General features: G+C 48.8%; 2 protein-coding genes across 2 annotated transcripts; both read right to left on the reverse strand.

Moving 5' to 3' along the window:
* Positions 1-2,606: 2,606 nt before the first annotated feature.
* Positions 2,607-3,394, reverse strand: LOC124707713 (probable calcium-binding protein CML9). Its single transcript, XM_047239388.1, has one exon. It carries the CDS (start codon positions 3,335-3,337, stop codon positions 2,882-2,884), a length of 456 nt encoding a protein of 151 aa, XP_047095344.1. The 5' UTR covers positions 3,338-3,394; the 3' UTR covers positions 2,607-2,881.
* Positions 3,395-4,138: 744 nt separating this feature from the next.
* Positions 4,139-6,740, reverse strand: LOC124707714 (calmodulin-2). Its single transcript, XM_047239389.1, has 2 exons — positions 6,561-6,740; positions 4,139-4,774 (listed from the first exon to the last, which is right to left on the reverse strand). The coding sequence occupies exons 1-2, from the start codon at positions 6,634-6,636 to the stop codon at positions 4,401-4,403; spliced, it is 450 nt and encodes a 149-aa protein (XP_047095345.1). The 5' UTR covers positions 6,637-6,740; the 3' UTR covers positions 4,139-4,400.
* Between the last annotated feature and the right edge of the window lie 5,143 nt (positions 6,741-11,883).

Genomic DNA, 11,883 nt, shown 5'->3' on the forward strand with positions numbered 1-11,883 from the left:
TGGAGGGAGGGTAGCTTCTCGGAGAAGCCGCCAAAACAACTGGATCTTAAGCCTACTTGTGTGATAAGGCACGTTGGGCGTTTTTCTGGGCTGGAGAAGCCAGCAACATTCTTCTTAAAAAAGTTAAGCAAGATTCTCTGCAGAAAGTTGGAATTCTTAAAAAGGAACGAGCAAGAGAGAAAGCATCAAGCATGTGTTTTTTTCCTCAATAAAAAAATCAAGCATGTGTTTTTTTAACAAAAAGTTCGCCAATCTATTAATAATCATCAGCAACAATACAAAAAGCGTCGATGTCCCCGCCCTCCATCACCGGAGCCAGGCACAGCTTGGCGTAATAGATCCCGTTGTAGTAGACAGATGGAAAATCGACGTCCTTCAACCTAAAGGACACTCGCACGAGAGCTGCAACCATTGCCAATGATGAGAGTCGTTGATCCGAAGAGACTGACCCGAAATCACACCAACGAACAATACAACAGACCGGATCCCAGGAGATCAGCCGGACACACCACGCCACACGTCCCTCGTTGGCGTTCATACCTAGCCATACCCCGAGTCGGGCCGGGAAAAGCCCGACTGTAGAAACTAAGGCTAGGCTCGGGCCGGCCAAAAGCCAGGAAAGCCCGTCGAGCTACCAGCTGCAGGCCGGGCTTCTTTGTTAATTGTTGTTTTCGGACTGGGTGTCGGGCCAACATTTTTGGGCCTAGGCCTGGTAATTCCGAGCCGGGCCGGGCCAGGCTGCCCATGGCTAGATCTACTAGCGCTAGACCCACCACCGGAGCGAGGATAGGACAAGAATAACCTTATTCTAGCTTCTAGATGTAGCCGCCGCTTCTACCATTGAACAACCTAAACAAAGAACGGAAAACCTTCTATCAACGAGGGTCGTGGTCCGCCACACCTCCAATGCCGTAAGGGCATCTCCAACCGGCCGACCCAAACGGACGCGCTGGGCCGTCCGTTTTGGGCCGTTTGCGTGGCCGCCCGGACACGCGGACAGCGCCCCGCGTGTCCGTTTGGGTCGCACGCGGCGCCCAACGCGGCGACCCAAAGAGACGCCACGTGGTTCGTCTTCGTTGCGCGGCGCTGCGCCATGGCAGGCCTCGACGGGACAGCCATGGTGGGCGGTGGAACGCGCGGGAAAGATCCCGCGCGCACCAAGGTTCCCGCGCGCAAAACGCCATTGGCGCGCGCTCGCGCCCAAGTTTCCCGCCGGACCGCCGGCTATAAAAGACGGCGGCGGTCTCACACATACCGCATCACCGTTCTCTCCCCTCCACCTTCTCCGGCGCCATGCCGCGCACCCCGCAGGCCACATGGGCCAAGCTCTCCTCGCCGCCGGGCCAGGTTCCCGCGGACGGAGGAGCAGGAGCGCGCGGACTCGCGGTGGGTCGCCGATGACGAGGCGCTCCGCGTCGCTGCCGAGGCGGCGGCAAAGAAGGCCGGTGACACCGAGATGGTGGAGGCGGCCGCGGAGGGCTGGCACGAGACCGCGGACGGTTGGTACGAGGCCGCGGAGGAGGAGGCGGCCGCCGCGGAGGAGCCCGTCGCCGAGGAGGACCTCGCGCTGGAGAACATCAACGCCGCCATCGAGGAGCGTCTCGCCGACCTCACGCGCGTGACGAAGGAGCACGAGGGCATCTGGCGGGCCGGCCGCCGCCGCTAGGCGACCTCCTCGGCCGGAAGAACGAGCCGCTCGCTATGCGAGCAGCCCGTCACCTCATCCGGATGCCGTCGCCCGAGCGGCGCGCCCGGGAGGATCGTCGAGTCGGCGGAGCGCGACCGGCAAGAGCGCATGCGCCGGCGGCGAGGAGAACCACGAGGCCCGGACCCCCGCCCGCGTCCGCCCGGAGGCGCGCACCGCCGTGGAACGCGCCGCTCGCGCAGGAGGTGGAGCTATGCGGGAAGCGGATGATTCCGCCGCGAGGAGGCGGAGCGCGAGCGCGCCCGAGGTGCGCGGACGGAAGGAGGAGGATGATGGCCTCCGCCCAAGCCGCCGCCGCCCGCGCCGCCGCCGACGCGCCACCCGGCCCGTAAGCTGGAGTGGAATCCTCACGCGTACAGGCCGCCCGCGTCGAGTGAAATCCACGGCCCCGACGGCGAGCCGGCGAGGTGTCGCCGGCGAGCCGCCGGCCCCGTACGTATTTAGGATAGAAGTAGTAGCTACAAAAAAATGTAATGAATCTCTTTAATGAAAAATATTGTTTGTGCCTATGACACGCGGGCCAGGGCGGACAAGGGGCGGACGCGAGCGACCAGCCTTTCGCGTCCGCGGCCACGCAAACCCGGCCAAGATTTGGGCCGGGTTTGCGTCGATCCGGACGCCGCGGGCATTCGTTTTAGGGATGGGTCCGCGCGCTGGCCGGAGTTTTCGACTGGACGCATCCGGACGCAGCGGGCATGGATGGGTCGCCCGGTTGGAGATACCCTAAGGCCAATAGAGACGGGGTGGACCAACGGTGTCGCCGTCGAAGTGAATGGAACACTAGATGAGTTTTAGGGAACCTCCACGATGGCCTCTCTCTTTTATCTTGGTCGAAACATTTCTAGAATCAAGCATGTGTCTTGCTTAGGATGTTTAAGGAACATTTGAAGGTGCTGTTGTATACTGGTAGGTGACATTGATGCCATACCACCAAAGGAACTTCATTACGAAACATGGCAGCAAATTTACCCAATTACATTGTAGTGCTAAAGTGTTCAGGATCACTTAGAATCTCATGTATACAACCGGAGTTACATGTATTGCAGCTAGAACTCTTCGTATACAAGTATACAACTAATACAAGGCATCCACAACTCATTACAGTACATCACATAATTCAGAAAACAAGGAATTATTTCCTCATCGGCCTCCAGATTCAGTGCGAAAAAGAAGAGCTCAAGGCTTGTTCATGAGCACCTTGACGAACTCCTTGCACTGGACGCGGCCCTCGCCGCGGGGGTCCGCCTTGCGGACCAGCTCGTCGGCCTCCTCCTCCGTCAGCCGGTCGCCGTGGGAGACCATCACCTGCCGCAGCTGCTCCGTGGGGATCACCCCGCTGCCGTCGTCGTCGAACGCGCCCAGGCAGTCGGCCAGGCCCTTCGCCGACACGCCCGCGTTCGCCTTGCGCGCCGCCACGGCCAGGAACGTGGCGAGGTCGATGCTGGTGGCGCCTTCGCCGGCGCCCGCGTCCTCGAGGAAGCCCCGCGCCTCCGCCTCGTCGATGTTCTGGCCCAGGGAGCGGAGCGCGGTGACCAGCTCGCCGGCGGCGATGCGGCCGTCCTCGTCGCCGTCGAACAGGTCGAAGATCTCCTTGCACTCGTCCGCCTGCTCCTGGGTCAGCTTGGCCGCCATGGCAGAGAGCAGAGGGAGCTAAAGGGAAAGGGAATTTGTAGAGAATGCTTAATGGGTCTTGTAATAATGCATTGTTGCTTCTTTATCAAGCGAAGAATTCTCTTTCTGAGTTTTGACAGGTCCAAATTTTCCTTTTTTATATCATAGAGAAATCTTTATCGATTCTCACTGTCACATCAAGCACCATGATCGAAACAACAGACAGGCTAAGCTTCTCCAAAAAAAAAAAAAAAACAGACAGGCTAAGCAATGGGAAAAAAAAAAGGAAACGAATAACCCAACCCAGTCGATCAAATCATACGACGTCCATAATTGCATGCCATGATAACTGATGATAAAGCGACGTTCCATCCACCTTTGATTTTGTTCTTGCCTAAGCACTACAAGTTGCAAATACATAAATGATAAATCGCCAGAGAGTGCGAGATCCAACAGCTAGCCGTAAAATAATTGACCAGCTGGAACTCCAATCAGCAATTGAAAGGAAAAAACAGCGGGGAATCGCTGCCCAAGGAGCAGGATCGAGTCAGCACAGATGCAACTAGGCCTGATCCTGCTTATGGTTCAGCAACCTGGCACCATACCTGTTGGCTTACACCTTTTTCACCAGGGCAAAGACTCGAACGATGCAGTTAACCAGCACTTCTTTGCTTGGCGAAAAGCACAGTCCATACCAAAGTTGTCGAAACTTCTACCAAACATCCATCCAGTTGCAGCAAACACTTCCGAGAGCAAAACACACCAACCATGCTACTCCCACATGCACACCACAATTGCCAAGCTCATAGATGAAAGACAAGATTTGCACAAAGCTCTAAAATCCATGATGAGACCAACCTGACAGGTGCAAGATAAGTTCCACAATCAAAAGATAATAACCAGGTGTCCAGAATGTTGCTCCACACGACTAGACCGCCTAACCCAAGATCACTACCGAACATTACAGCCTTGCGAGACTCGACAGTACTTTAAAGCGCGCATAGCAAAATACAACTTGCAACGTCTGGTGTTCCAAACTTCCAATCCACTTGAGAGCAAAAGCTTATTTCAGGGGACCCGCTCCTCACTTGGCCATCATGACCTTGACAAACTCCTCATAGTTGATCTGGCCGTCGCCGTCCACATCAGCCTCGCGGATCATCTCATCGACCTCCTCGTCGGTCAGCTTCTCCCCGAGGTTGGTCATGACGTGGCGCAGCTCGGCGGCCGAGATGAAACCGTTCTGGTCCTTGTCGAAGACGCGGAAGGCCTCCTTGAGCTCCTCCTCCGAGTCGGTGTCCTTCATCTTCCTCGCCATCAGGTTCAGAAACTCTGGGAAGTCGATGGTGCCGTTGCCATCAGCGTCCACCTCGTTGATCATGTCCTGCAGCTCTGCCTCAGTGGGGTTCTGCCCAAGGGACCGCATCACGGTTCCGAGCTCCTTGGTGGTGATGCAACCTGCAGAAAATTCAAAGCTTGTCATCACAAGATAATACTTCCTCGTAAGCATTCTTTATACAGCGCTATAAAACAAAATAAGAGTTGGTTCTCGCTCACAAAATATCCAATTTGGGACTACGTCACCATTAATGCCCTAAAAACACAGGATACATAATAATACCACAAATTAACATGTTGAGTTGCTGAACCTACGCAGACAACTATGGGTTAAAGATTGGCTGGTTCTCGCTCACAAAATATCCAATTTGGGACTACGTCATCATTATTGCCCTAAAACACAGGATACATAATAATACCACAAATTAACATGTTGAGTTGCTGATAGTTTCATGAACCTACGCAGACAACTATATGGGTTTAAAATTGGTTGGTTCACGCTCATAAAATATCCAATTTGGAACTACATCATTATTATTGCCCTAACAACACAGGATAGACAATAATAGCACCAATTAACATGTTGAATTGTACATAGTTTCATGCACCTATAGTTGTTGGCAAGCTGCAACAGCAGGAAACCATAAACAAACACAGCTTGAACCACAGTATTTCAGCATAAACACTTAGATAAATATTATATGGGCCAACTAGGTAGCGTGAAGACAACTAGGTAGCGTGAAGAGAACAATGAGATTGGTCAACTGGCAGACACTTTCCTGAAATGTCAATGATGTTCAACCCAACACACTGAATACTAAAAAGCAATTTTCAATCTATTTCACAGAATAATTATGATTATCGTGAAGACATGATCAACCGCCTACAAGCAGAAGCCTTAAGAAGACAATGCTTTGGGTTCAGCGTCAATTGGGTGGTTTCCCGCCAACTAAATAAAATGCAATCCTTGTTCTCTCTCTATATATACATATGAAATCCAAAGACCACTTATAATTCAATGAAACTATTGCATACTAGATATGACACAAGATCACAAGACTAGACCAAAACGTCTATAGACGTGCTGAAACATGCTCATATAATGTATCACTGTGTTTCATAATATAAGCCGTTTTAGCAAATTGTGGAACGGAGGTAGTACCAAATACCAAACAAGGAAATGACTATTAGAGAACACGGCAGGAGACTTCCAGAAATGAACTATTACACTAGAAAAGAACAATCCATAAATCAAATATTGGTCTCAGACTACACAAACACACAGTTAACACTTGATCTCCAACTTCTAGGCTATCAGAAGTTGGATCATACCAAAAAGTTCGTTCCTTTAGTGAAGACGTTGTAAATAATGAGGCTATCTACAGCTTGCTACGATGTCACAATCAGATCAACGCCTAAAACTCTACATCTGGCCCAATCGTTTGACCTAACTCCAGCAAGTGAGAAAACCTACAAGTTACTGGTGCTACATCACTTAACCATTTGTTCACAGGGCATGAGAACAACCCGATTCGCGTCTCTTGTCAGTTACCATTAGCTTACGGCTGTATAATAAACCCTAGTCCACAAATACAACCATTCGCTGCCCCCAAATTGTTCTCCTACAGGGTCATGAACCCACCTTGCCAAGACAAACACCCCGCAGCCGGCCACAGAACAAACAAGTAGCGTCCAAGCACACGATCCCACCAGAATAGCAGATGCAAGCAACCCGCGCAAGCCGAAAGCAGTACTAATTGCCTAGAAATTCGTACAACTAAGCCATCACCTACACAGGGTAGACCGGATCTAGAGCCGTAACCGCAACCAGAAGCCAATTCGGCCGGATCGGGCGGCGCGCAAGCTCGATCCGGCCGCGGGGAGGGGGGCGGGGAAGAGGGGTTACCGTCGCCATCCTTGTCGAAGAGGCTGAAGGCCTCCTTGAACTCGGCGATCTGCTCGTCGGTGAGCTGGTCCGCCATGGGTGGGTGCTTCGAGAAGGCGAGAACACGAGGGCGGCTGCACGGAGGGGAATAACAAACGGGTAGCAGATGGCCTGTCCGTGCCTCCTGTGCTGGGATTTTTATAGGCGGCGATGATGATGATTAGGGGTAGCTTTGCTCCGACCTCTTCTCTTTTCTTTTGTTCACCTTCTTCTTTTACTCTGGCCTTTCCGTTTTTATTTTTGTGCTTTCCTTTGGTCCTTGGCAATCCAAGGTTCGATATATCGAAAAAGGAAAAGGAAATCTAGGGTTTCATACTTTGCTTTTGTGACTTTTTGTTGAGGTTGTTCTTGTATTGTTTATTAGAGAGGTTTATTCTACTTTGTGCAGCATTAAATTTTGAGGTAGATGTTTTTTATGGCATGGCAATGTATGTTTAGTGTGATAGCTTGAACCGCGCGGAGGGAGTTTGGCTGTGATGAGCGCAACTGCAAATATTTTGGAAAGTATCTACTGTGTTCTAGTAGAAGCGCTACGTTGCATGGCGCGGTCGAAAAGGAGGGAATACGAGAATGACAATAGAGCAAATCCGACAAAATATGGTCAGTACGTATGTGATGCGGGTTAAGGGAAAGTGGTGGGAAGATAGGGTGCACCTTCATGATTTTGAAACTAGTTAACTTACACATTGTATTAGTGACAATTATAGAAAAAATATAGTAATATGCTAATTTTCTTTTCTTTTTGTTGGTGTCATTTATTATTGAAAACCAACCACCCCCTTGGGTTCAAATGTCTAGATACATATTTTGAACCGGAGGGAGTACTAAGAAACAAAACACCACCAAAATAATAATATTACGCTTTCTTCTCTTTAAACGAAATATTGCATAAAATGGATCCCCCGGTCTATATTTTTGAATTTGCCCCCACCCCATTTTTATCTGATTAAACATTACTTAATTGGTATATATAAAATGGTCACTTACTTTTCTCTTAGGTTATTCTTTCTAATTTGACTAGGTTTACAAAAAAAAAATGTATGCACTTATAATATCTAATGAATATATTATGCAGAAACATTTCAAGGTGGATTTAGATACATTGGTTGAAAAATGTTTGACTTAAAACAGTAGTAAATGGTCTTGTACATATAGAGATGGAGGGAGTACTTTGATGTATGCATATTTCTTTCATGTTGGTGAATGGGTCGAGTCGCACAGCACCTAGTATCCATCGTTTATTTGATTTTGGGGCGTTAAGTGTATCGTAAAAAGATAATATTGTGTCATGTCATGGCTTAATTTTATTCTGAATAATTGTGTTCTGGTGCAGAATACAAAGTTGTAGAATTGAAACCTACACAATATGCTACTCCTTTTTCCACTTTATGTCATTGTCACTATAACATGCTCCCCCTGTTCTCTTTTATAAATATGTTGATGTTCTTTTGTGAATTCACTCACTTTAGTTTTTATCTAGTCTATTTTTAGTGTATGAATCCACTTATTTTAGTTTGGATCTAGTGCACTTTAAAATATCTAAAATGGCTTATATTAGTAAACAGAGGGAGTTGTAATGTATTACGAGTAACAAAAATGGCGTGACGGGGATATATGAGAAAGAAATTAAATCCACGCGCAAATGTGGTTGCACATCGTCCATCAAGCATCGATGATGTGACGCCTATACCGATCTGATGTCTCCAGCCTTGCGATTATTAAGGAGAGATCTGACGAGTCAAAACGATGGAGCAGGAACGGGACCAGGTCCAGGTCACCGCTCCGTCACCGTCATACCAGGCACGAGTCAGACAGACAAGAGGTCCCGGTCAAGGACCTCGAGAAGTCGTCGACTAGTCCGCTCTTTTTCCTTCACGACGTGCCAATTAATGCATTGTTCGCCTTGTTGAGCTCCCAGCTGAAAGCGATGCATCGCTGGGCTGGGCCTCGTCCCTGCACTAGTTCATTCTTGGGCCAGTATATGGGCTTTCGCGTCTTCTGAAGAAAAGGCCCATAGGCAGTGGAAAGGTTCTCCATTACTGTAGAAATCAGAGTTTTTTTTTTTTTTTTTTTTTTTTGAGAAACACAGTACAAACGCGGACGCTCACATACACGCGCATACACTCACCCCTATGAACGCATACACGCACACCCTACCCCTATGAGCATCTCCGGAAGACTGAGCTGGCGGATTGGATCTTGAAATTGACGAAGTCACCACAGGCGCCTCGCTGTCGACAGGAACGTCGCCTCCCACTGAATGAATATTCCGCCTTTATGAGACACACAGATGTCAAACCTGGGGTTTGAACTCTGGTGGGCTGGGGGTACAACCACCCTCCTAACCACCCAACCAAAGCTTTTTTTTGCTCAGTGAACCAAAGCTTTTTTTTGCTCAGTGAATCAGAGCTTTTATTCAAAGCAGCTGGTTTCTTGTTAGAACAGCAAAGTATCTTCTTAAGCTGTAACATCCGATCTACTAGTATTTCTTTTTTGCCTTTCCTTCTCTCTGTCTAAGAAAAATGTCGGGTTTTTTTCACAATTTAGTGCGCTACTGAACTTCAAATTCTCCATACTCAATTTCGAAAAAGAGACATAAATTTTCTCTTTCGGCCAAAGTGCTCCCATCCTCACAACAAGTATATAAGCAAACTACAGGATACAGCAAAGCGGTGGTTGATTTCATTTGGCTGGGTGCATCACGCAAACTTACATCTCTTTCTAGGCGGCCCTCTTGTCTAGGTCTCAGAAGATCATCTAGAATTAAAGTTCCATCATAGTCGCTGTTAGCCTTTTGACAAATGCGGCTAAGGTTGTGTTTGCCTTCCATGGCGGTCTCTTTTTGTATGGTCAACATCCACATCACGTGTACGAATGGATTCTTTTCTTCCAATGTCTTAGTTACCTAAGTCTCACATGTATTAGCGTCTCAATCTTATCCATCCTACTTGCGAAACTTTGTTAAAAAGGACCACCTGCCCCAGTTTAATGTCAAAAAGGACCACCTATAAACGAAAATGCCAAAAATGTCGTGGCGGCAGCACGGCCAGGCGACGCGTGGCGCCTGCCGCCGGAGCCGGTGGCGGCAGGGCCTGCCGCCGTCAGCCGTGGCGGCATGTCCGCCTCCGTGAGCCGGCCGTCGACGTCTCGCAGCCTGCCGCCCTTGCCGGTGGCGGCACGCCGACGTGGCATGCCCTGCCGCCACCACCGGTGGAGGCAAGTGCTGCTGCCCCGACAGGCCTGCACAGCGCGCTGACGGCGCTGATTTCCATGTACTTTTTCGAATTATTGTACAGCTTTTTGGCTGATTGCACTGATTGAGGCATGTTCTGCTAAATTTTCCCGCCTAATTCTCTCGCTCAGTTCGCTATAAAAGCCAGCGTCGAGTGTGCCTAATTCTCTCGCTCAGTTCGCTGATATTATTTGGTACACAAGTGCTCATACCTTAGCCAGCATGAGTGTGCCTTGCTCAGACCAGGATTTTAGACCGATGAAGGGAAAGAATGCAACTTTGCCGCCGGGGGTTAGAGCAGAGAGGTGTTGGTGCGGCCGCCTTGCGAAGGTGAAGGAAGTGGTGGATTTTTCGGATAAGTTCGGCATGAAATATTTCATGTGCGCATACTACGATCATGATCCACCCGCACATACAAGTTCATCGTCCTCGAGACCTGCGGTATGTTGTAACAACATGATTAAAAATCATATTTGTATGTCATTAATTTTTATTTATTAATCGTCTTGTTTTTGTTGCGCCTCCGCCGCCCCTTTGCAACTGGTTTCACTGGATAGACCAGGAGCAGCCGGATTGGGCTCGCCGTGAGGTGGAGGAAAAACAGAGGCGTGCGTGGGAAAGGTTCCATGAGGAGGAGCGTTTCGAAAAGGCTATTGCTAATGATAAAGCAGAAAGAGAGAGACAGATACAAAAATTAAGGGCAGAGCAAGCTCGAAATCGCGAGGTAAATCGAAGCGGATGGATGATGAGGCTGCACGTAGGTATGCGAGAGGAAGAGGTGCGCAGGGAGGCCCGTGAAGCGGAAAGAAAGAGATTAAGAGAAAGGGCTGCTGAGGCGCAGGCAGCAGAAGAACGCGGCGACAAGACTGGAAAATGGCCACGCTGGACGCAGGGCAAATAGAGTGATCTGTTGTAGTAACTACGTATTTTAAATTCTGTTTTACTTTCGCGTTGTATCTTAAATTCCGTTGTAGTGATTAGCCGTATTTTAATTTAAGTTATATTTCCAACTTTATTTCGGAAGATGTATTAATAATAAATGTTGGTTTCCCGGAAAAAGTTCGCGCGTAAATTTTCCCGCCTAAAGTTCCCGCCTTATTTTTTCCCGCCAAAATTTCGCGCCATGAATTCCCGCCAAGATTTCCCGCCTTTTCTCTGAGCCGCGTGCTATAAAACCCCTCCCCGGGCATTCATTTGTTGTACACAATCGAAGTCGCCGAAGATGGCTCCTCGGGGAGATCGTAGTTTTACCGCACGTATGGCTGCTCCTCTTATCTCCTCTCGCTACTTCAGTTATGAGTGCCAATAACATAGAAAATGTCGAAGATCTGGTCACGAATGTGAATCTTCTCGTTGAGGTAGACAAGCTTTTTTCTAAGCACGCAGGTATGCCTGGCCGAACTCCGGTGGAATTACGACAAGAGATTCTTAGGTTGCAAGCAAGGTTTGAGAAGAAGAAACCGAAGGATGAGAAGGAACAAGAAGAATTTCCAAGGTATCCATATACATGGGCTTCCTCGACGGAGGATGACGAAGAAGTCTTCACGCCGAGGAGTCTGGCTAAGAGCAATGAATATTTCAAGGGAAAAAGCGCTGCATCCGCTTGCGTTGACTCGGACGATGATTTTATGCCACCGAGTAAGAAGGGAAATGCTAGTTCATCATCGAAGAGCAAGAAGAAGGGAAAAAAGTGAAGCTTATAATGTTACTCGTAGCGTTTATTTTAAGTTGTGGTGTTGGCATTGCCGATGTATCTTCATTTTGGTAGTAACTTAATTTTATGTTGAATTTTTTGCATGTTGATGTATCTTATTTTGAAGTACCTGTTGAATTATTATTCCAAATTATAGAAATATGTCTCATACATAGGTCATACATAGATAGAAATAATAGTAATATGGCAGAGTCGTCAACATATCACCCTTGTCGACGACGGCGTGGTGGTCTCTGCTAGCACCGTAAGGCGACCAAGGATCTCGTATACGATGTTGGCGCAAACCTCGACCGTACTTGTTCGTTCTCCTCATCCGTGTGTTCCTCATAGTTCTGTGG

The sequence above is a fragment of the Lolium rigidum genome, chromosome 4 (genome assembly GCF_022539505.1).
Source record: "Lolium rigidum isolate FL_2022 chromosome 4, APGP_CSIRO_Lrig_0.1, whole genome shotgun sequence".
NCBI classification, from domain to species: domain Eukaryota; kingdom Viridiplantae; phylum Streptophyta; class Magnoliopsida; order Poales; family Poaceae; genus Lolium; species Lolium rigidum.